General features: G+C 38.4%; 1 protein-coding gene across 2 annotated transcripts; it reads left to right on the plus strand.

The window, feature by feature from the left end:
* Positions 1-1,216: 1,216 nt before the first annotated feature.
* LOC113064656 (trichohyalin-like) lies at positions 1,217-24,383 on the plus strand. Of its 2 annotated transcripts, XM_026235519.1 has the most exons (6): positions 1,217-1,316; positions 5,289-5,990; positions 7,369-8,037; positions 11,479-12,111; positions 12,237-13,904; positions 21,987-24,383. In XM_026235519.1, the coding sequence occupies exons 1-6, from the start codon at positions 1,301-1,303 to the stop codon at positions 23,894-23,896; spliced, it is 5,598 nt and encodes a 1,865-aa protein (XP_026091304.1). In that variant the 5' UTR covers positions 1,217-1,300; the 3' UTR covers positions 23,897-24,383. The 2 variants fall into 2 exon arrangements, with proteins under 2 accessions (XP_026091304.1, XP_026091303.1); XM_026235518.1 differs by lacking the exon at positions 1,217-1,316 and having other exon boundaries at positions 3,905-5,990.
* The last annotated feature ends 1,307 nt before the right edge of the window (positions 24,384-25,690 follow it).

Raw genomic sequence — 25,690 nt, forward strand, 5'->3', positions numbered from 1 at the left:
ACGCCCGCGAGACTTTATACGCCACCTACCACCTAACAGCACAACATACTCATTCCGGTTACATATAAATGATAATGGAATATGATTGAATAAGATGCAGTGATGTACTAGGATGGAGGGGTAACAAATAAATAAAAGGATATTGAACATTTTTATTGCTTAAGTGGGGAACATTTAACTGTTCATGAGGTAGATTGCCTGGGGGAAGAAACTGTTTTTGTGCCTTGCTGTTCTGGTGTTTGCGGCTCTGAGGCGACGGCCAGATGGCAAAAGTTCAAAGATGGGGTGACTTGGATGTGAGGGATCCAGAGTGATTTTCTGAGTTTTTCTCCTCAGTCTGGATGTATAGAGTTCTTGAAGGGTGGGCAGGGGAGCACCAATAATCCTTTCGGCAGTTCGAAAAGTTCTCTGTAGTATTTCTGATGTCTGAATCCAGCAGTGTCCCCCATAATTTCGAAGTAAGTGCACATCATTGATCATTGTTCTCACTAAAATATTTTTTTAATATTTATTTTAAAATAATTAAAAGGGCAGAAAAAAAAAAACGGAAATACATGCATAAATTGAATTACTTAACCAAAAAAAAAAAACAAAGAATAAAAGTAATTTAGAAAATATGCTTCAAAGATTGGGAGGAAAAAAAATCTGTCAATGTCTTTCTGACGTGCATGAAAGTCAGTATATTGGACCCGGAAATAATGTCTCTATATAAATATAGGCCTATACTATAGCCTAATATATTATTTTATTATAATATTATGTAAAGTATAATATTATTACATGTATAATATAATATAATATAATATAATATAATATAATATAATATAATATAATAATTGTTATTATATCACAGTTGTCTGAAACACAGCATTATGTTAACATTTCAATAGATGATTGTGTACTACAATTATGAATCATTCTATAAGGTGACATTTCAGCACTTGACAAACGGATAGCGACTCCCTAGCACTTAAAGCACAGCTATGTGCGATTGCGTTAAATGCATTTTTGGGAAACACATGTGAAACAATAACGAACTATCAAAAATGACTCGTAGAAAACGCTCTTAAGTGCTAAGATTAGTCGTTATCGGGAAACGCATTTTACACAATATTCAGTGTTGTTACAGTTCAAATATTTGTTTATTATTTTTCAGAACTTGTACATACAACTATGTGAAGTATTTCAAGACTTTTGAAACCATTTGCCTTGGGTTTCAGCCTCCGCAGGTGGGGCACAAGTTAGTTCTCAACTTTCAGTGTTTAACTTTTCATTTTGATTTCAAGGTGTTGGTGTTGAAATGGCGTCAGGTTCAGGTAAGAATCAATTTAGATATAAATATACAGAGCAACGTTTCCTCAGTGATTTATAAAGTATTTATGAAATATTAGCTAACAGTAGGCAATCATTTAGTTTATTAAATGATATTCAACTGCACTCGTACATTTGTTTAAAAGTGAACTCCAGGAAGAAAATAATAACCTAGGCTATGTTAAAGGTTACATATGTACATTTTATACACAGGCCTATAAAACTTTTCAATACACATACAATCTGTTATAGGCAAGATTATTATCTAGTTGTACTTTTTTTATATCATTTTTTAAATATGCTTTGTCTATACGTTTTTATTAGTTTGATATATTTTTTTATTGATCACTTTAATTTTAATTAATAATAATTCTACAACTACATCAGACAGACAACTTAATTACACAAATATACATGCACATATAATTCATTGATGTATATTTAGCTATAATATTTATTATGAATTTAATATAAACTGTTTTTTGAAAGTGCTAGACTGATTGCTAAATGTATGTTGTGATATTTAATATAAAAAGAAATGTAATTATAATAGATGTGTCTTTTATCACATTTAATCATAATCATGACATTGTGAGTGTAGTGTCTTGTTCATTTTACCCACGAACAACAGCGTTTACATCAACAGTGAACTAAAAACGGCATAGTCTCAGTGTCTTTTCACCGTGTTTATTTTAGTCAAACTTCTTACAGTATGTGGTGATACACATTACAGATGGGTAAACTTCCCTCTCGTCGTCCAGTGAGTGATGTGTTGATCATCTCTTATTCCTGATTATCCTGAAAAACTGCTTTTAGCTTCTTCCTTCGCTAACGTCAGGTGCCATGATGCACCATTTACTTCCTCGTAACAGCCACACAGCTCATATCTGCCAAGATCATAATTATCATTTTATTTCAGTTAGTTTTTCAATAATTGCCTTTTCCTTTCAATTTAGTTTTTCATTTGACATTTTTAATTTCAGTTTTTGATCAACTGTTTTTCACCTTTGTTCGCTTTTCAAAAATAACATTGATTCAGGTTCACTCTTTTACTCTTTTACTTTCACTCTCCAACTCTAACAGAACAGCATAAACCAGCTAAACAAGGTCTTCCTGATTACTTGAATACTAAAGTAGGTCTGTTGGAGCTGGATGGAGCTCATCTCTGCAGTATTGTGACCCTCCAGGAAGGAGTTTGACACCCTACTATAGATCAGCAGTTCTCAATTCCAGTCCTCCACCCCCAGCTCTGCATATTTTGCATGTCTCTCTTTGTTAACACACCTGATTCAGATAATCAGCCCGTAAGAACTGAGCTGCTTGCATGATCTGTGTTCCCATTAACATGGTCCCTACACAGTGTTCCTTGCTTCCTACTCTGTTGAAGTTTACCTCACTTCAGAACATTCATTCACATATTTGTGCTATGCAACATCTTCACACACGGACAAGTGTGAAATCATATACCTGTGTAAATAAATACAATTTAAATTCACATCTAGCACACTTCAATGAACTTTGAATGGAACATATACATTGACTTGGAACTGGAATTGTGGTGGAATTTCCTTTGATATCCACATCACAGGGCACTTATGTTCGAATAGAACAAATGTCTGAAGCAATAAAAGAAACATACAAAATGTGGAAAGCAGGGGGGAGCCAGGACTGGAATTGAGATCCACTGCTATAGATCATTACATATTAGTTGAAGTGTAAAAAAGATATGAAAAATCACAGCAATAAAATTTGTGTTGATCTGTGTCATCAGCACACTGTTATGTACTCAATAATTATTTCTAATAGTAACTGCAAACATTATGAAGTCGCAGCTTTCAGTGAACAAATGAAAATGCTGTAATCAATTATGATGGTTCTAGTATATGACTTTTTCTTTTGTGGAACACACAAAATTGCTGCTTTTCATATTGCAAAAATGTCTTCAGCTGGTGTGCCCAGGATGGCCACCAGATGACACTATGTTTTTCTATTGCTGAGTCCCAATTCGCATACTATCCGTCCTAAATAGTATGCGAAACTAGAATTAGTACGTCCCAAATCGTAGTATGTTGAAAAGAGTATTCCAAAGATACCCGGATGGTCTACTATTTCCGGTTAGAATTCGCAGTGCAGCTCAATGCAAACTCTAAGTGCTAATATTGCCCACAACCCATTGCGTATGGGAGGGAGGAGCTTTGCGGTGATGTAAACATGGCAGCCGGGTGCAGCAGCGGAGATGCGCCCTCAGCTTTTAAGTGTAAGAATTCAAATGTTAAACCCTAATTAATGTTATATTTTATTTCGTTACACACATTGCACATGAACGTCAGAACCAGCCGCCTCACAAACGACCTGCGTTTGGTTCTACGACGACGACGCCCTGCTTCTTCACTCCTCAACTTGGTAGAAGAACACATTGTAAAATGTATTGTGAAAAAAAACAATGAGAAAAAAAGATGGGAATAGTAAATACAATTTTATTGGACATAAAGAATGAATGTTAACAGTTGTGGTGTGTGTAACTAGGCAACCACGTTGTCGTTCACGCTGCATGACGTCATCGAAGTATGTCCCAGAACGTGCATACTCTTTTGCTACACACTCAAAAGTATGTACTTTTTCCTCACAAAAAAAGTAGATACTTTTAGGTCGTAGTATAAGCGGGCGAATTGGGACTCGTATGAGCGTATGAGTACATGGCTTGTGTTGTGTTGGCTTGATGTCATGTGCTTTCTTGTCTGACCCCGCCCATCGTGTTAGGTCATTATTGTTTAAGTTGCTCCACATGTGTCTCCCTCTGTACCCTCCTCGTTTGTTTCCCTATTTATTCTCCTGGTGTCTGCAGTCCTGTACTGGGGTGTGTTTCCTGTACAATGACGCAAGTTGCTGATTAACCACCATAGTATGCTGCATTACTGTTGAAATGAACTAGCTAGTTACCACTGTTTCCCGAACATGGTCACGTCTCAGTCATTTGAACCACATTAGTTCAACAACATAGGGCCATTGTTAATGATGTCACACGCATGTGGAGGAATAACTTCTGCTATTTAATCCAAACAAACATATCTAAGATGGTGCTGTATGGAAAATTGCACCTGATGACAATTTTTTTTTTCTTGTCTTTTTGCTTCATTTGATGTTTGATTCACCATGGGTTCCCTCTTACATCATACTCCGGGGTTCCCTTCGGTATTTGTGCATCTGCGCACTCTTTGTGCTTTTAGAGGATGCGCAAACATACATAGATTAAAATGCATTTATATTTAGGATGCATTTATATTTATATAATGGATTATATATGCACTGCATGTTAGCTTGGTTGTTGTGCCCAAGAGCATATTTTTTATATTTATGCCCATATCCCTTGCTAACATGAAACTATGCCTCTAACCACAGGTCGAGAGCTGTAGTTCCAACCACATAAGTTTGCAACACTGTTTGTGAATGTTCATTTGAAATATGGTTCGGGAAACACAGAATCGTTGGACTTTGTTGTTAACGATGGAACTTGCAACCATAGTTAGCTAACAATGCTTTTGGAAAACGCACCCCTGATCAGTTGTTTTATGTCAGTTGTGCTCTTGGAGTGTATTGTGTCTATCAGTATTGTTGCTCCAAGTCTGCCTGCCTGTTTTTTCCCTATTGTGTTTTTTATTTAATTGTTTTGTAAAATTTTTTAGTTTTAGTTTAGGTTTCTAGGAGAAATAGACCAACTGAGTCGTATACTAGAGATTTGTCTCTGAGAAAAATTATTTTGTAGTCTTTTATAGATGTTTGTAAAGCATCTGAATATTTTAACATTACTAATGTGTCATGTGAATTCTGCTGATTTTATCATTACTCATATAACTTTTAATATGAGATTCTTCAGTGATGATTGTAGAATGATTGTAATCTATCAATCTGTCTAATCTCCATAAAACATGGAAACTCAATGTTTGTGCTTGTTTGTTTGTGTGTGTGCTCTTTTTCAGTGAGTGATCTGAGGATTGTGCTGATAGGAAAGAATGGATCAGAAAACAGCCGAGTGGGGAACACTTTACTGGGAACAGAAGCGTTTCACAGTGGAGCTGGGTCTTATTCACAGCAGCACAGTGTGAGAATCAGTGGAGCTGTGGAGGAGAGACACATCAGAGTTATAAACACTCCTCTCCTGCTCCAGAAGAATTTCCCACACCATCAGATCACACAGAGAGTGAGAGAGTGTGTGTCTCTGTCTGCTCCAGGACCTCATGTGATCATACTCATACTACAGTATAATGACTTCAATGAGAACAACAGACACAGAGTGAAAAATCTGCTGAGCCTCTTCAGTAAACAGGCCATGAAACACACTATAGTGCTGACAACTGATGAACAGACACGCGGATTCATGTCTTTGTCTTATAAGAGCACAAATAATGCTATTCATGATTTAATAAAGGAGTGTGGAGGAGGACATCTAAAGTTTGATACAGTAAACACAAGATGGCGCTCTGAGCTGATCAGAAGAACGGAAGAGATACTCAAGAAAGAACAAGAAGAATTTCTCCACTGTAACATGAATGAAGATGGAGGTGATGGATCATCAGTGGATGGAGATCTGAGCAGATCTGGAGCTTCAGACAGAGACGACGAGAAGGAGAAGAAGGTTTCTGATCTCAAAGAGAGCACCGAAACAGCAAGTTATGGAGGAGGTTTGCCAAAGTCTATTTTTTCAGGATAATGCCTCAATGGATCAAGGATCATAAAATATTTTTTTGTCATTTAATAGTTACAGTGTAGTAGAGACAGGAAAATGAGGAAACTGAGTCTCCTGCAGCACTATTGAATGACTTGAATACTATTTATTCCATGTAATAATCATCTTTTGTTTAAAAAGCATTTATGTGTATATATATATATATATATATATATATATATATATATATATATATATATATATACAGTACAGACCAAAAGTTTGGACACACCTTCTCATTCAAAGAGTTTTCTTTATTTTCATGACTATGGAAATTGTAGAGTCACACTGAAGGCATCGAGGGCTATTTGAGCAAGAAGGAGAGTGATGGGGTGCTGCTCCAGATGACCTGGCCTCCACAGTCACCGGACCTGAACCCAATCCAGATGGTTTAGGGGTGAGCTGGAGCGCAGACAGAAGGCAAAAGGGCCAACAAGTGCTAAGCATCTCTCGGGGAACTCCTTCAAGACTGTTGGAAGACCATTTCAGGTGACTACCTCTTGAAGCTCATCAAGAGAATGTCAAGAGTGTGCAAAGCAGTAATCAAAGCAAAAGGTGGCTACTTTGAAGAACCTACAATATGACATATCTTCAGCTTCACACTTTTTTGTTATGTATATAACTCCATATATAATTCCACATGTGTTAATTCATAGTTTTGATGCCTTCAGTGTGAATCTACAATTATCATAGTCATGAAAATAAAGAAAACTCTTTGAATGAGAAGGTGTGTCCAAACTTTTGGTCTGTACTGTATATATATATATATCCAGTCCCAACTCCATTTCCCATAATTCTGTGCTTAAGGTTAATAACCACCAGGTGTTCCCCATTACCATTCCCCTATATAAACTGTGTTTGGACTCTCTAATAGTGCGAAGTCTTGTTTAGTTCTGTCTGGCATTTCCGAGCATTCCCGACCTCTGCCTGGTATTGTTACTGATTTCGGGATATCCCTTGACACACTTGATGCTGTTTTCTTTTCATTCACTATACAATTAACAAAAGCAAAAAAAGACCTCTAACACTAGCTTTCTCTATTCTTTTTCTATTGTATCTGTTTTCTTTTTATTATATTATTTAAAAGCTTTGTACTGCGTTTAAGCTAACTTAGACTAGTTATAGCACTTATACATCACTTGATGATTTGATTGCTTCCATTGTCCTCATTTGTAGGTCACTTTGGATTAAAAGTGTCTGCTAAATGACCAAATGTAAATGTAAAATAATGTATTGCAATATAATTATATTTTACAATATATTTTTGTTGTTGTCTAAAGAAGTGATTTGGTATCAAAACTGAACTGAGTCTCCTGTCTGTAATCTTGTTTCAGTGATGACTGGAAAAACAAAGCTGAACATTGTGCTGTGTGGAAATAATTCCACACTTAAGAACTCAGTGTCTAGAATATTTAGAGGGACAATAAATAAACCAAATAAACGTCCACATCAGAAAGAGATGAGCAATGTGTGTGTGAAGAAAGAGGGGAAGATTCATGGACGGCTGATCAGTGTAATAAAGCTTCCAGCCCTCACTCGTCTCTCAGAGGAGGAAGTGATGCGGGAGACTCACCGCTGTGTGTCTCTCTGTGATCCTGGAGTTCATCATTTCATCCTCGTTACTCCTGTCAGTCCACTTACTGATGAAGACAGAGCAGAAATGGAGAAGATCAAAAATATATTTAACTCACAAGAGCATTTCATGGTGATTTTCTTTACTGAACTCACTGTGGAGAAAAGTGTGACTGATTCTGTAGCATCCACAGAATCTCAGAGTGTTGTGAAAGTCTATGGGAGCTGGTACAGCGTGATGGGGTTAAAGGACCAGAGAAACTCAGAACAGATCTTAAAGATTCTAGACGTTATAGACTGTATGAAGACTGAACCCTATTCTCTTCGGATGTATATGAGAGCTCCAGAGAGGAGAGTTAGACATGAACTAGAGGAGAAACTGAGAGTGAGAGACAGTGAAATCAGAGAGTTACAGAAGATCAGGACACTGGGTGAGTGCAATCACTTTTTGGATCTCATCTGAAATCAAAATGCGACTAATTAAAAAAAACGATGTGATGTGACATCCAGGGGCGTAGCAAGCTTTTCAAAAGTGTGGGGGATGGATGTGGTTTGTTTATAAACCGTAAAAAAACAATGAATACAGTGACAGAGGGGTACAAAATGCAGGGCTTAAAGTTCTCCGGCACCGTGCCGGATTTCCGGCTTGCAGCGTTTGGCTGGGGAAAAAAATTATCCTACAAAAAAAAAATCAGAAAAGGGGAGAAAAAAAAAAACGCCCACACAAAGCTTTTTCTCTGGTGGTATAAATAATGTAGGGTAACAATTTACTGTTTTTAAACATTAAAATAATATACACTTTTCTTTCATAGTTCTTCATCAGGTACGCAAACAATCATTTCTCACTTTATTCTCCTCATCAGGTAACGTTACAATCAAACACAACAGGTAAGTATCCACAAAAGTATTCAGCTAATCAACAACAATGCTCAAAATATCAAAATCTGTTGCACTGGCAATGAACCCATAAATACACTGCTTAACAATGACAGTTTGTCCCCCTCCTCGTCAATTCCCTGCCTTCATCATCACAGTTATGTTATACATTGCATGGCCACATAACGTTACATAACCGAATTAAGCTAGCTGCTGAACAATATCCCAATAATAGCAATTAGCATTAGTCTAAAAAACGAAATATAATACCGAAAACACTCGACATGTCAACAAAACGATAAAAGAACATCTTCCCAAACCAGTGTTGCCAACTTCTTTCAATGGAAAGTAGCTAAACCCTGCCTGAAAAGTCGCTAAATGTCGTTAGATGACGTCATATGCTAATCAGCATATTCATGACATAAGTGCCTCATATTATCTTGCCCTTTATGTGCACATGTACTGCATTTTAAGGCAGTCAAAATTCGCAATAAAAGTTTTTTTATTATTATATTTGAATGTTTCTGTTGTCCGACAACGGAATTAATATTATAATGACTGAAACGCGTCTATTAAGAATACATAACCAGCTCTCAAAGATGTTAATCTCTGCACTAAAATCCTATTTACGACATTTTCTAATGAAATCACATACACATAAGATTAAGATAATGATTGTACTGTGATTTCGGCTATACTTGTATGTAAAATAGAGTTAGAAGCAACAGAATATATTTTTTTAACTGAAAGTGCTGCTCCTCTCTGCTTGTTGAACATAGCAGATGCAGAGATAGGCGTGTGTACGCTGGGAGAGAGAGAGAGAGAAAGCTCGTGCGGCAGTACCGGAGAGTCTCAGAGACTAAATAAGGTCTGTCAAAAAAAAGTCGCTAGATTTGTCGCTAGTCGCTTTTTTGGAAAAAAAGTCGCTATGGGGGTCTGAAAAGTCGCTAAGTTGCAACACTGTCCCAAACACTTCCCGCCTAAGTTCCCGCCTCCTCACCAATAACACCCCAAGAGAAACGGGATTTAAGGCAGAACAGCCAATCATCAGCCGGTCACACTCAAAGCCGGTGTCATGTTTGAGAGGGAGGGGGAGGAAGTCAGCCGCGGCGAGCGCAGACACAGAGCGGTCAGAGAAACGGAGGAGAGACTGTAGTAAGGCGTTTGTGCAAAACTGCGGAAAAACTGCAGAAAACGTGTGGGTGTTGAAACCTCTCACCGTGAAAAGTGTGGGTGTTCCCCCACGGGTGCGACGCCCCTGGTGACATCCTTTTTTTTTATTAACTTTTTTAGATTAAAGGTGCCGTTCTTCGTGATCCCATGTTTTAAACTTTAGTTAGTGTGTAATGTTGTTGTTAGAGTATAAATAATATCTGTAAAATTCTAAAGCTCAAAGTTCAATGCCAAGCGAGATATTTTATTTAAAAGAATTCGCCTACATCTAATGACCCGTTTGGACTACAGCCCTCTAGTTCCTGCAGTAATGACGTCACTAAAACAGTTTTTTGACTAACCTCCGACCACATGAATTCACAAACAGGGGCGTGGCCTTGTTGCGCTCCGACGGAGAAGAGGAAGAGCTGCATTTGTGTTTGTCGCCATGTCGTCGAAACGCTGTTATTTTCATCTCGGAGTCCAATCATCTTTGTTTGGGCTTCCCAGGAACACTGTACTTTGAGATTAATGGTTACAATTTATGTTTAACTCGGTTCCAGAAATTTAGAGTCCACATGTAAAACTATGTGCAGCACATTTTGCTGAGGACAGCTTTCTGAGGACAGCTTTCTCAATCTCAATCAGTTTAATGTCGGATTCGCACAAAGATTATTCTTGAAAGATGGAGCAGTTCGCTCTTTGTCTAGAGAAGGCGTTGTTTATGGACCACAACTGGTAAGTGTATTTTATTATTTAAGTTGGTGCGTTTAACAGTTTCTGTAACTTATTACACAAAGGGCAACGCTGTTTAGCTTTGTTAACTAGATGTTAGGGCTGTGAAAAAAAATCGAATGCGATTTTCATGCGCATCTCATCAGTAAAAACGCTCCTGTGATTATAAGTACATCTCCAGCACATGCTCCTGCCCACTTGCTTCTCAAAACTAGCCCAATCGCGTTTCCAAGAGAGCAGTCTGCGCTCAGCTGCTGTCCAATCACAACACAGGAACCGCTGACACAATCAGGACTCATTACGTATTTCTGAAGGAGGGACTTTATAGAACAAGGAAGTCATCAGCCCATTTTTATGACAGTGAAAACAGTGATATACAGAGGTGAATTGTGTGAAAAATACTGTTTTTTTACATGTGAAACATGAACACATGTTATATTGCACACTGTAAACACAATCAAAGCTTCAAAAAAGCACGAAAAATGGGACCTTTAAAAATATTAACAGATAAAAGATATTAACAGCTGAAAGTTTGACTAACCCTAGGGTTAGCAATACCAAGACTGAGGTGCCCTTGAGCAAGGCACCGACCCCCCAACTGCTCCCAGGGCGCCGCAGCATAAATGACGACTACTGCTGTGTGTGTGTTTGGGGTGGGGGGGGGGGGTGCGCTTTGGATGGTTTAAATGCAGAACACTAATTCTGAGTATGGGTCACTATACTTGGCTTTTTTGTCACTTCATTTTTATTAAGATGTATGACTATGATCAATAAAGCATTGGGATCACAATTTGTCTGGAATGAATAAAGTAATCTTCAGATTAAATCCACAGAGAATTTGGCCTTAACGAAATGACTACTTAAAATGATAATAGTATGTAGTTGTATCCAGTAGTTTTACTTATTTTATAATCATAGGTTATATATTACATCTTTCTTGTCAGTGTTTCCACATGATGCATTCAGCAAAGATGTGAATGGATTTTAGTGGAAAACTAGTAAATTACAATGCAGTCATTATAATAGTAATTCTAACATGATTAGGTTGCAGCATTAATCTAACTTAAGTTAAAATCACATTGTTAATCTAGTTTATTTCTTTGACACAGATCCAGAGTGTGTGAAGCTGAATCTGCTTGTGTGTGGGAGTAACAGAGAATTAAAATCCTTCATATCAAACCTGATCCTGAAGCAGAGCGAGAGAAGATCAGAGCTGATCTCAGAGTGTGTGAGGAGAGACGTGGAGCTTGATGGACGTCTGATCAGTCTGGTGGAGCTTCCAGCTCTGTTCAACACTCAGCTCTCAGAGGAGGAAGTGATGCGTCAGACTCACCGCTGTGTGTCTCTCTGTCATCCTGGAGTTCATGTGTTCATCCTCATCATTCCTGATGCTCCACTTAATAATGAAGACAGAGCAGAAATAGAGGAGATCCAGAGGATCTTCAGCTCTAGAGTCAACAAACACATCATGATCCTCATAAAGCAGAAATCAGAGCATCAGACAGAAGAACTCAATGAAGAAACACAGTCTGTCATTGAGAGATTTGGAGGACGACATCATTTCATCGGCCTGAACACACAAGTGTCTGAGTTGATGGAGAAACTGGAGCAGATGGTTGAGGAAAATAGTGGTGTTCGTTTCTCCACAGAGACATTGATGGAGACACAGATGGAGAAACTGCAGAAATTAGAAGAAATGAAGAAGAGAGTCCATTCATTAGAGACGTGGTTTCAGTCACAAGGTAATGATCAGAAAATAATAACATTATATAAAGTGTTAAGAATAAATAATATGATCAAAACACGATGCTTCAGTATAAATTATACACAATATATGGTTCCTAATTTTTCTTTGATTTATATTTAGATTCAAGAGACAGAGAAAATGATCTGAGGATTGTGCTGCTGGGAAAAACTGGAGTTGGGAAGAGTTCAACAGGAAACACCATCTTAGGAAGAGTCATGTTTAAAGCTGAAACATCTCAAGAGTCTGTTACTGAAGTGTGTCATCGAGAGAAAGCTGAAATCAACGGCAGACACATCACTGTGATCGACACTCCAGGACTGTTTGATACTGAACTCAGTAACGAAGAAATCCAGAGAGAAATCAGCAACTGCATCTCCATGATCCTGCCTGGACCACATGTGTTCATCATCGTGCTCAATTTAGGACAACGATTCACTCAAGAAGAAGCAACAGCAGTGAAGATCATCCAAGAGACGTTTGGTGAACACTCATTAATGTACACCATGGTGCTCTTCACCAGAGGAGATGATCTGAACGATAAAACCATTGATCAGTGTTTGGGAAAACCTGGATCTGCTTTAAATGAACTGATTAAAGCGTGTGGAAACAGATTCCATGTGTTCAATAATAAAGAGACGAGAGACCGAACACAAGTGACTGATCTACTGCAGAAGATTGACAACATGGTGAAAGAAAACGGAGAGAGTTACTACTCATGTAAGATGTTCAGAGAGATGGAGAGAGAAATACAAGAACAACAGAAGAACATACTGATGGAGGAAGTGGAGCAAGTGAAAAGAAAAAAAGAAGAACTGATGAACAAACACGAAGAAGAGAAAAAGAAGATGAAGCTGAAGATGGAGGAAGAACAAAAGAATCACGAAAAAGAGAGAAAGAGAAGAGAAGAAGAATTTATTGAGAGAGAAGAACGATATAAAAAAGACATTAAAGAAAGAGAAGAACAAGAGAGAAAGATACGAGAGGAACTGAAGAAAGAACGAGAGGAATGGAAGAAACAGAATCAACAGGAAAGACAAAGAAGAGAAGAAGAGGAGAAAAAATGGAGAAAAAGAGAACAGGAAGTGACAGATGAATATGATCAGAGACTTAAAAAAGAGAAAGAGAGAAGTCAGAAAGAGAGAGAAGATCTTCAGTTCAAACATGATGAAGAGATGAAGAGAATAAAGTTATTGATGGAGGAAGAAAGACAGAAGCATGACAAAGAGAGAAAGAGAAGAGAAGAAGAATTTAGAGAGAAAGAAGAGCGATATAAAATAGACATCAAAGAAATAGAGGAACACAAGAGAAAGATAAGAGAGGAGATGAAAAAAGAACGAGAGGAAAGGGAGAAACAGAATCAACAGGAAAGACAAAGAAGAGAAGAAGAGGATGACAGAAGAAAAAAGATAGATAAGGAAACATGGGATGAATATTATCAGAAAATTAAACAAGAGAAAGAAAGAAGACTGCGAGAGAAGGAAGAACTCCAGTCAAAACATGGAGAAGAGACAGAAAGAATCAAGAAGAAGATGATGGAGGAAGAAAGACAGAGGTGTGACAAAGAGAAAAAGAGAAGAGAAGAGGAAATTAGAGAGAGAGAAGAACAACATAAAATAAAGATTAAAGACATTGAGGAACAAGTGAGAAAGATACGAGCGGAGCAGAAGAGAGAACGAGAGGAATGGGAGAAACAGAAACAACAGGAAAGACGAAGAGAAGAAGAGGAGAAAGAAAGACATAATTCCAATCAACTTTATAACAGAACTACTGAAGTTCAGCACACAAACAGTAAGTCAAAACAATAACTAGCTAATTGTGAAATTTATATATCAAATACATAAATAAATAAATAAAAAGCTTTCAGCTGTTTATGGGGTTGGATTTGTTGTTGAGGAAATATTTCACTGGTTCAGAATCATCAGAGGATCCACCAGCTGAAAAACTGATAAATAATTTATAAATGCTTTTACCAAAGATACTTCAGCTAACTTTGACTCATCGCCTTAATACTGAAGTCAGTATTGAATAATTGGAGGACAATCATGTCTGCGTATGAAAGATTTTGTTTGGGCACAATACCAAAAATAACCACTGGGTGACACCCAAACTCTTTTGAATTCTTTTGATGCAGTTTTCGGTCACAAATCAATAAATTTTTGTTACAATATCACTTATTTAAACGGCCAGCATTTCCAAGTAGTTTATGTGACAGTGGCTCTGATGGGGACCCCATCTCCCATTCACTGTCCTGCCAGAGTCCTCTCTCCTGAATGACCATTGTGGCCATGGCCTTGCCTGCAGCCTGAATGGCACATCTCTGAAGACGGAGCGAAAGATCTCGTCTTGTAGCTCCACCTGGTATCCGGTGAGCAGAGAGATGGCGTTCATGGCCCGGTCTGAGAGAGCAGCTGCTTTGTAAGTGCACTCCGTCATGCTTGACTGAAAGCAGTCCGCTTTTGATGACAATGTTGGGTTTGTAGCCGCCGTATGCTTTGGATGCAGATGTGCTGCGACTAAAGGCTCCATGGGGGGCATGCAAAGAAGGCCCTTGCAAGGGCATTTTACCAGTAAGTGGGTTGTCCTTCCAGGTGACAGAAACGTCTTCAGGAAGCTCTGGAAAGATTGGAAGGAGTTGTCTTGCAGCCTGTTTTGCTCTCTTTTCCCTTCATAGCATGATTTTGCAGTCTCAGCTACTATGGTTGGCCACGGAATATTGAGTTTCTCCACAGCGCGTTTGCACACATCTTGCAGATCCACACTAAGAAGCAGAGTGGAAGGTGCCCACCCGCCTCCTCCGTGGATCCCGTCATAATGAGGGGTTGTGCCAGTTGCGTAGGGGGGAGAAAAGGGGAATCCTCTAAATCTTCCTCCTCTTCAGAGAGAAAGAAATCTCATTGCACCTCTTCCTCAAATTCAAATGCTTCCTCTTCCTCCTCGTCTGTGCTGAGGACACCAACCAGAGGGGTGCATACATCTTATTGTTATCCCATGAATGAGTTGCCATGGTGGGCAGCTCTACAGGAATGGGTACCTGAGGGGTCAGAAACAGGAGGAGGACTAGTTGACCTGAGGGGATCATGACCAAACAAGCTAGCTTGGCGTGCTAACCTGTGACGGTTTAACCTTCATGGTTAAACACACGCAGTGCTCAAAGGATCCAGGACTATGGACCGCCTTTGAGCATGTTTATGCACAAGATATGTAGAGCAAACTTGGATTGTGTCATTGCATGAGATCTTGTTCCCGCATGAGCAAAGCCGCGGATCTCCTTCGCTAGCTACAGTAGTCTGCATTGTTGCAGCCATAATTGTGGTACTGAATGACCCTAACAAAGAGCTGTAATGCTGATTGTAGCGTAATCGAAAGCAGTCTGGTGGCCAACAGATTGACTATGAGCACTGTACCAGAATGATAAACCTGCAACCAGTGTGGCGACTACTTGATAGATATCAGAGTTGGGTAGGCTTCTGGTGTGAAGCGAGAAGAGATTTTTTTAATGAGGTTTTTAAATGCCACAACATCATGTCTGCCAGCCAATTGGGGCTGGCATAATGGAATTGGGCTTCTGAGGAATACGCGGAAAGGGCGTATCCCATAGTGAGATGACCGAAATGTATGCTTGAAAGAGAACAGCACTGGTTCCAATGTCACTAGCTAAAAACTCTGGTTTAGCTGTCTATATGATAACACTGCCACCAGAGTTTTTGAAAATCTTCACCCTGGCAGGCGTTTTTAAAAATGTTCGGTTTCAGTGACCTGGTGCTGCATTTGTATGTGGACGAACAGCCAAATGGCATAAAAAAGCTGCGGTTTAAAGACAGCCGTGTTTGTGTAGACAGGGCCTGAGATTAAAAAGCAAAGCTGTGCGTCTATATTGGATTTGACATGAATCGTGCAGCTCACTAAATAATATTTGTAAGATGATGTGCAAAATTATTAGATGAGGCACTTCAAAAAGTTTATTTTGTTAATGTATCTTTGTTACCCAGATATATATTTATACAACTTACAAAATTATGTTTTATTAACAAGATTCGGGAGGAGCGCGTCAGATACTTAGCTTAATCAACACAGGTGGACCACAATCAAGTAATCAATACCATAGTATAAATATTGCTAACTTACCTCTATCCATTGAGTGTTTATCAGCATCCTGGTTCGCTCTGTCTGTCATTTTATCACAGACCCAAATTTCCTTTCAACGAGGAGATCCATACTGGGGATTTTTCAGATCTGCTGCTTTTGCCTATACCCATGATCATTCCTACCCAGCCAAACACGGTCGCTGAGCACCATCAAGCGTCATCTCGACAGCTGCTCTTCTCGCCAAGCCACAAGTCATGGCCAATAGACCGTGCAAAGCCCATAGCTTGCCTCACTCGACACCACGATCGTTCCGCTGAAGACCGGGCTCTCCTCGAGCGCTGGATTGCAGCAGCAGCAGGCATTCAACCAGCCAGTTCACATCAGCACTTATTACTGACTAAATAGTTTGTAGAAGCCTTCAATACTATTGGGAAATATATTTTCTTATATTTGGGGGGTGGGGGGTGTAGACATAGTCTCATAAAAATATTTGCAGGAGTCTAATTTTTCATGATATCTTATTCAGATTTGAAATAGAAACTCATGGGACATGTGGCTTTCAACCCATTACTTTTCTAGATTGCTCCAAGACTCATTTAATGTATTTTTATATCAAATAAAAAAATATTTAAGTGTGGTAAAAAAAAATTCAAGGCCCTTCAGTGTCTAAAACTTTCCATATTTTTGAGCATTATCAAATCTGGTTGATGAAAAGTAAAGCCCAAAGGGTCTTCTTTCCAAAGACACCAAAATTATGTTTGTAACACACTGAAGTAGGAAACTGTTACAATTATAAGTTAGGTAGAGCACTTTTCGCTGTGAGTCCCATAATGGGGGGTGCTGGCTAACAGGTTGAACCTCACTGAGATTATACAGACATAAGTTCCATGCAATTATTCTGGCAGGACCAATTTATTTAGGGACATATTTCACCATTTACTGGCGTGAGCACTTAGAATTTATCTAAAACACCACTACCCTCTGCTCCCGCAGGAGCCTCTAACTATATTTCTCCACTGCCGCAGCAGGGTCTGCTCCTACAGGAGCCTTTTCTGTGTCTCCTCACTGCCGCAGCAGTGTCTGTTCCTGCAGGAGCCTTTTCTGTAACTCTCCACCGCCGAAGCAGTGTCTGCTCCCGCATGAGCCTCTATCTATATTTCTCCACTGCCGCAGCAGTGTCTGCTCCCGCAGGAGCCTTTTCTGTAACTCTCCACCGCCGAAGCAGTACTGTGACATTACACTCTGAAAGCAATTAATTATACTGTTCCATAGAACAAACTAATATTCATGCTCATTATATTATAAAAATAAGAAAAAAATCCTTGAATGTGGACATCAAAAGTTGCCACTTTTCGGATTTTCATTACGTTAAGCCATTTCACTGAAATAAGCTGTTCAGTTTTCCCCATCAGGCGACGTGAATTGGAACAAGGGTTCATGATCCGTTTTCGATGTCCCACATTCTCAGTTTTGCTTTAGCTATTGGAGCGGCTGCTTGGTTGATTTTGGGGACAGAAACTTCTAACTGATCTTTCAGATCTGCATAACTCGCCGCTTTCAAACATAATCACATAGTCACAATTGTAAAAAAAAAAAAAAAAAAAAAAAAAAAAATACTTTTACATCATTCCATGGGTCTCGGTACTCTCCTAGCAAAGGTTGACCATCACCTCCGCTTCAAAGTTATGCCATGCATCCTAGGTTTTGTTGATAGTATTACGTATCAACGATAGTCAAGACTATATTAGGCTCATTCTCCTACTAACTTATTTTATTATCATTATTAGGCGGCCCACTACCTACTACTCATCATGAGGCACGTGGTCCAGAGCGCAATAGATCAATGCACCAGTTCAACTGAACTTTAATCCAAATATATGAACTTACCTCTTTTGAATACCTTATATTTAACGCATTTGATTATGTCCATATAAGGGTTAAATTGTTGGACTTTAAATGAAATCTACTATTGTTTTTCACCATTGACTGATTTTGCAGAACATTTAGACTGATAACTGCCGTGCGCAGATGTTAGAGGAAATTTGTTACAGGAAAAGCGAGATGACAATAGTGCCCGACTACATGAACTAGCTGTTTTAAATATAGCATTTTTAGATTTAATAATACGTCTAAAAGTATTTATTTTTTTAGGTTATCGGCGATTCCATAGGCTCTCTTTCATGCACCTGCATGGTTTAAAACAGCAAATAGTTATGCTATGACAAGAATAAAGAGTCTCTCTTACTCCACCCATGTATCGTCGATCTCACGCGCTGACAATATGACGATTTGACAATGACCATATCGTTGATTCATGGCACTTATTTGGGGTACACTGGCACAGGAAATTCTTTTTATTTTTTGTACGCTTAATTTTCGAATACAATGACTGCACCATCAAATGCCTTACCTTTTCTATCCTATGGTCAGCGAGGCTTCCCTCTTCGATGTCCATCGGATGCCGATGAAAGCCTCCCGGTTAGCCATCCTTACCTTATCTATTCTGTGGCCAACAAGGCTTACCCGTTCGTTGCCAGGAGCTTGCGCTCCCTTCGGATGTAGGTGAGAGCCGCCCGGCTACCCTTCTTTGCTGTTCCGTCTTATATCCGGAGAGGTTTACCCATTCAATGCATGGAGTTGGAGCTCCCATTGGATGAAGGTGAGATCCTCCCGGCTAGACAACCTTACCTTTTCCGTGTTTGGGCAGCGAGGCTTACCCGTTCAATGCCGGGAGCTAAGCTCCTATCAGATGGTGGTGAGAGCCTCCCGGCTAGACAACCTTTTCCATCCTTCAGCCAGAGAGGCTTACCCGTTTGATGCTGTGAGCTAAGCTCCTATTGGACGTCGGTAAGAGCCTCCTGGCTAGACAACCTTACCTTTTCCATCCTTCGGCCAGTGAGGCTTACCTGTTCGATGCGTATGCCTCCCATCGTACATCAGCAAGAGCCCCAGTTGGTCCCCGTTGGATGCTGGCGATAGCCTCCTGGCCACTTAATCTTACCTGTTCTGTCTCACATCCGGAGAGGCTTACCCGTTCAATGCGCATGCTCCATTCGGACGCCGGCAAGAGCCTCCCGGTTAGACAACCTTACAGTTTCCTTTTCTATGGTCAGCGAGGCTTACCCATTCGATGTGTGTGCTCCCTTCGGACGCCGCCGAGAGCCTCCTGGTGAGACAACCTTTACCTTTCCATTCTATGGTTGGCGAGACTTACCCGTTTGGTGAGTGTGCTCCCTTCGGACGTCGGTAAGAGTCTCCTGGCCATGCAACCTACCTTTCCATTTGACGGTAGGCAAGGCTTAAACCCTTTGCTTGCAAGCATCACCGACAGCCCCAGTTTATTATTGTTTCACTTTTACAGCATGTTAAACATCACTCTCTTACTTGATCTGGACAAACTGTGCATCATTTAAAAAGTTTAAAGACTCTAGCTTCGATATTTGACCAATGTTTTGTTAAAACATTGCTGCAGTGACAGTTATTTAGTAATTTATGTCAGGAGTGCAAAATAATAAATCCGTATTATGCCAGATTTTGAATAGAAATTCACCACTCATTCATATTCAGTCATGTCAGCTGGATGGCGCCTTGCATGGCTGACATCGCTGTAGGTGTGTGAATGAGTGAGTGAATGGGTGAATGTGAGGCAACTTGTAAAGAGCTTTGGATGGCCATGGGGTCTGTTAAAAGTGCTATGTAAATGCAGTCCATTTACCATTTCTTCAGACAGAATCGTAATTTCTATTCATTTTCCACTGATTTACGCAATCTGATGATAAACAGTTTCTCCCAGCGCTGTCTCTGTGTGTTTGCTCCTCAGTGCTCATGCTGCGTGTCAGACAGACTCAGTCCTTTGCCTTCTCAATCTTTAGAGTGTCATAACCGGACGCTGCCACATCGTGTCACATGCTTCCTGTACACTTCTTGGTAGTTATCTGGCCAAAACAACAGTGATACACCTCTGTACACACAAAATATCCAAATAACAAACCCACGATTACGATACTAAAGCTTGGTATGAGTTTTTCTTGAGATCTGGGGCGTTTTTATTTTTTAAAAAAAAATCGAAAATGTACATCTGAAATGCTAACTTGTGCAGTGATGCAAAAGGCTATAAATAGCATATTTTTACAATAGTAAACGACCAAATTCCACCCCTCTCCGATGGGAGGCGGACGCACTAACAAGGAGGCAGAGATATTTTAAGCAGTTTTACTCACCGCCTGTGGTTCCAACACACAATCGTGACCCTTTTTCGTTGGGATTGCATCATCCTTAAGATGATAAACGATATGCAAATCCGTCGTCAAACTGGGCTTTGTTTGTAAAACAAGCATTTAAGAAATGCAGGGAACAAACACAAACACTTGCACAACTCCGTTGATGCTCTGTAAAAATAAACTCCATCCACTGGTCCCTTAATGCTGTTTTTTCTTTGGTAATCTGTGCAGGGTTGTCTTGCCCTGGCAACCAAATCACTCTCCTTTTTTGTGACATTTGGCGACGCTCTCGCTCTGATCAGTGATTGTCTGTGCACAGCCTCTCTCTGCTCTGCTATACGGGAGCGCGCGCTCTTCCGGCAGAAGTGCCTCAGGACCCATACAAGGAAATTCCGCTCCATCTAACGTCACACAGAGCCATACTCGAAAAAAAACTTTCCGAAACTTGTGACAAACCTGAAGGAGTATTTTTGGAACAGAAATACTCCTTCAAACGTGCAACTTAATTTTTGAAACTTTGTCCATGTTTAGCATGGGAATCCAACTCTTTAACAGTGTAAAAAACTCAGTATGCATGAAATAGCATTTCACCCCCCCTTTAAATATGCATGGACTAATCTGGGTGCACCCAATAACTGTAGAGTTTAGTTAGACTGCAATCATATAAAAAGTTTGCAATTATAACTTTTGACAACCTCAGTTAACTCAAAACAGGAAAAGAAAATCTTTGAAATTCAAAATGTTACGAGAACAATTCAGAAAATTTTTATTCAGTAGATTCCGTTCAATAACTCTGTATAGTACATTCAATTTGGTAAATAAAATTCAAAAAGGTTTGAATCAATACATTCAATTCAGAAGACTTCTTTCAACTCATAAAAAATTGGTTCGATTCAGAAATCTTACTTCAGAGTAGATTCACAGGAAAATGATTAGATACCACATACTAGATGTATTTTATCTTCTTTGACTCCTTTTTTTAGCTCTTGCTTAAAGTTATGCCGCTGTTTATATCATTAGTCTCATAGAGAAAAGAAAACATGGTGGGGCAGGACTTCAACATAAACCTCACGTAATAGGACAGTCATTAAAATTTCAATCAACACACTAACATACATTTCACTTTTATTTTATAATTTCTTACACTATTATATTAGTATTATTTCTGGTTAATTTAATATTTTAACACTCTTTAATTCATTCAGTTTTTATAATAAACTTAAATTATTATGAGTTATGCAGTGTTTTATTTTTACATTTGATTATTCAGTTTCTATATACAGTAATAGAATTTATAGTAGGCTAAATTATTTAATTGCTATTTTTTTCTATTGTATTTGTCCTATTGTTATAATTTTCTTCTTTTTTTATCGTATTAATGAGCGTTTCTACTCATTGTCGTTTGTTGGATAGGGGGTGGACTGTTCCCAAAAATCATTGAGAACCATGCAAAGACTAAAGTAAACAGTTTACATTTTAGGTTTGAGTTTCGCACTTGTTGCTCAGGTCATCAAATGTAATCAATTGTTGTTAATCTGTAATCTCTATTATTTGTCATTTTCAGATGATAAAGATTCATCATCAGATTCAGGATGTTTGAGAATCTTGCTGTTTGGGAGAACAGGAAGTGGAAAGTCTGCCACAGGAAACACTATTCTCGGGAAAAATGAGTTTCACAGTAAAAAGAGTTTACGCTTGGTGACCAGTACTTGTCAGAAGGAAGTTGGTGAAATTGATGGTCGATCAGTAGCTGTTGTTGATACTCCAGGACTCCTTGACCCATCACTGACAAAAGAACAAGTGCAGAAAGAAATAACGAAGTGTGTTTCACTGTCAGCTCCTGGACCTCATGTGTTTATTATTGTGTTGCGTTTGGGAAAAATCACTCCAGAGGAGAAAGATACTTTAGACATGATCAAGATGGCCTTTGGCCCAAAAGCAGCAGATTTCTGCATTGTTCTCTTCACTAGAGGAGATGATCTGAAAACAGATTTCAACATATTTAACATCATATTTAGAGTCCAACTGGATGATCAGTCAATAGAACAATATGTAGAGAAAAGTAAAGATGCTGAACTCAAGAAACTGATCAATGATTGTGGAAACAGATTCCTGGCTTTCAACAACACAGAAACACAAGATCAGACACAAGTCACTCATCTGTTCAATATGATAGACAAGATGAAGAAATCTAATCAGGGCCGATATTTCACTAATGAGATGTTTGAGGAGGCAGCGATCTCCATTGAACAGAGGATGAAAAAGATAGAAGAGAAAGAAAGGAAAAATCAGGCTCAAGTTGAAGAATTAAAAGCCATATATGATGTGCAATTTAAAACCATGAGAACAAGACTGGAGAAGAAGAAACAAAAGATAGATGAGGAAAGAGAGAGACTGAGGAAAAAGTTCACAGAACAAGAGGAAACACTCAGAAGAGAATTTGAGGAGAAAGAAGAATCAGATCAGAAGAAACAAGAGACAGAAGATCAGAGACGATCGGAAGAAGAGAAACAGACAAGAGATGAATACAAACAAAGAATAGAGGAGATGAAGAGAGAGAATGAAGAACAGATAATACAGTATGAAGAACAACTAAAAGAAAAAGAAGAAGAAGAGAGAAAGAGAGAGGAAGAATATAAACGAGATCAAGATAAGATGAAAACTGATCATGAACAAATCATGACAGAGTTAAGAAAAGAACAGGAAGAAGAAATAAAAAAGAGAGATTCAGAGGAACGAACGATGAAGAAACAAGAAGAGAAAGAGAGAGAAGAATGGATGAGAAGAATAAAAGAGGCTGATAATGACAAAGAGACTCAAGAGGCAATTAAACGACAGATGAGAAAATGGGAGGAAGAGAAGAAACGACAGAAGAAAGAACGAGAGGAAGAGGAAAGAGAGAGAAAAGAGAGACACAAGGAACAGTTGAGAGAAAAACAAGAAGAACTGGAGAACAAGAGAGAGAAATCTGAAAGAGAGAGAGAAGAAGAAAAACAGAACAGAGATGAGGAGAAACAACAACAGATAAAAGAGAGAGAACAGAAAGAGAAAGAATATAAAGAGAAGATAAATGAAATGGAAAGACATTATGAGCAGCTGGAGCAAGAGAGAAAAGAAGAGTGGAAGAGAAGAAAACAAGAGGATGAAGAAAGAAGAGTGGAGAAAAGAAATAGATGGGAGAATATGATGGAATATCTGAAACAAGAGCAAGAAGAGGAGATCAAGAGAAGAGAGAGAGAGGAGAGAGAAAGAACAGACAGAGAAGAAAAAGAGTGTGATGAAATGAAACAGAAACATGAAGAAGAAATAGAGAAGATGAAGAAGAAACATGAAGATGAATCCAGAAAACAGAGAGAAGAACTGAATGATTTCAGAAAGAGAAAAGAGCAGCAGGTTCAGGAGCTCAAGAAGAAGATAACCGAAACCTATGATGAGGAAAAATTAAAAAGGGAAAACAGTTGTCTTGTCATGTGAAATATTTTTAAATACTATGCATGATGAGGCAAATAACTAGTTCTGTATCTCTGTTTCTCTCAAGCATGAGTTACTGAATCTGTATTCACTCTGTTTTCAAACCTGCTCCTGAAGAACAAGAGTTTAGTCACGTTCCTGCAGTTACACAGTTGTCGCTCATTCAGAGATCCTGAAGTGTTTGATTAGAGCTGGAGACATGAACTAAAGCAGTTATACAACATTCACTTTCTCTTGATAGATATGAACACAACAAGAATTATACCAGACCTTAAAAGTAAATATAAATTAATAAATAAATGACAGACAAAAACAAACCTAGAACGAATTGAACTAAGAACTGAACTAAGAAACTGAGTATGTCATGGATTCAGTTATTGTTTAATCTATAATCTGACATTTCTTAATCCAATATGATGTTTTAACCTATTAACTGTCACCCGTCCGCTCTGTGGGACGCATACATTTACTTCACTATATTACAATCAAATCTAATCTTGACAATCTATATATTGTTGGAAAGGTCTAAGACTCCCAAATATATATTTTATCAATGTTTTTTGTTAAAAATTATGTAGGAAAAGTAATAGATTAATTTATGACACCCTCAAAAATCTACATTATAACAGGAATTTTGAGACTTCTTTGTTGCCTTTTTCTCTATCACATTTTAGAAATCATGAGAAATTATATATCAACTGAAAACTTAAAATCTCAAAATTCATCCTTTAAAACTCATTTTAAAATCAGACATTGCATTACCATGTAAATGGTACATCAATATCATGCAACAAAATGTTTTCATTCATGAATAATAAAAATTTAAGTTTGGATTGTGCACTACAAAGTCAATGTTCAAAAATATGAGTGACAGTTAAGGGGTTAAAATGGATGTTAACCCTTTATTTTCTCTATTTATTCAGTGATCAGTTCATAATGACAGTAAATGCTGTCAAAGTAGAGCTGAGAGTTCAGGATTGATTGTATTAAAAGCAGAGCTAATGTCTAGAGACAGGATCCTGACATCTGATATAAATACAGAATATGATTACGAGTCCAGTCCAGCTGCTGTTAGATATACTGTAGTGAAAACCCTTGTTAACAGCATCCCAAATTCACAACAGATTAGGCCCTCAATGAAAACTGATGTGAGCCGTTCATGAACTGTAAAATCTCTCATTCAGTAGATAAAAGCTGAGAGGTTTCTGCAGGATCCAACGATTCTTACTTCCAAACTGCGTGTAGCTTCAAGAGAGCAACCAGACTTTTATTCATTTATAATCACTGAATCATATAATCAGTTATTATACATTTTAATCATTTACTATTTTACTTATTTTCCGTGCTTTTGCAGTGCTTGATATTATTGTATAATCTAACGGCGATAGTAAAAAACAGAAACAAAACTTCCCTAAACAAGTTTTAATGAGAGTTATTTCAGTGCACAGCCAATATAATCATCAAATATTCATGATTACAGCTGGAAAGAGGAAAGTTAAGATATAGGCCTAATCATAATAAAGGCATCCAAACCGCAATATTGAACATTTATGACAACTGCAAAGCATTCAATGTTTAAATGACAATTTACCATTTCTATTGTTTTGGTATTAAACCATTTGTTGCTGGTCAGACGAATTAAATATAAAGTAGGGATGAAGTCAGACTGAGCACTGAAACATGCAACTAAGCACTCTTTCTTTCTGCTATGTAAAAGAGATTAATAAGAGCTTCAGCTAACAGATTAACACATTTTGAGTATCAGACAAAACAGAAAATATATTTTCTCACATTATC

The sequence above is a fragment of the Carassius auratus genome, chromosome 47, assembly GCF_003368295.1.
Source record: "Carassius auratus strain Wakin chromosome 47, ASM336829v1, whole genome shotgun sequence".
NCBI lineage: Eukaryota > Metazoa > Chordata > Actinopteri > Cypriniformes > Cyprinidae > Carassius > Carassius auratus.

Excerpts from the sequence above, each read along its gene's own strand:
- LOC113064656 (XM_026235518.1), top strand. The coding sequence starts at position 5,249 with ATGTTTGTGCTTGTTTGTTTGTGTGTGTGCTCTTTTTCAGTGAGTGAT. Across the intron at positions 8,038-11,478 it reads ACAGAAGATCAGGACACTGG|ATCCAGAGTGTGTGAAGCTG; the intron begins GTGAGTGCAATC and ends TCTTTGACACAG. Across the intron at positions 13,905-21,986 it reads TGAAGTTCAGCACACAAACA|ATGATAAAGATTCATCATCA; the intron begins GTAAGTCAAAAC and ends TGTCATTTTCAG.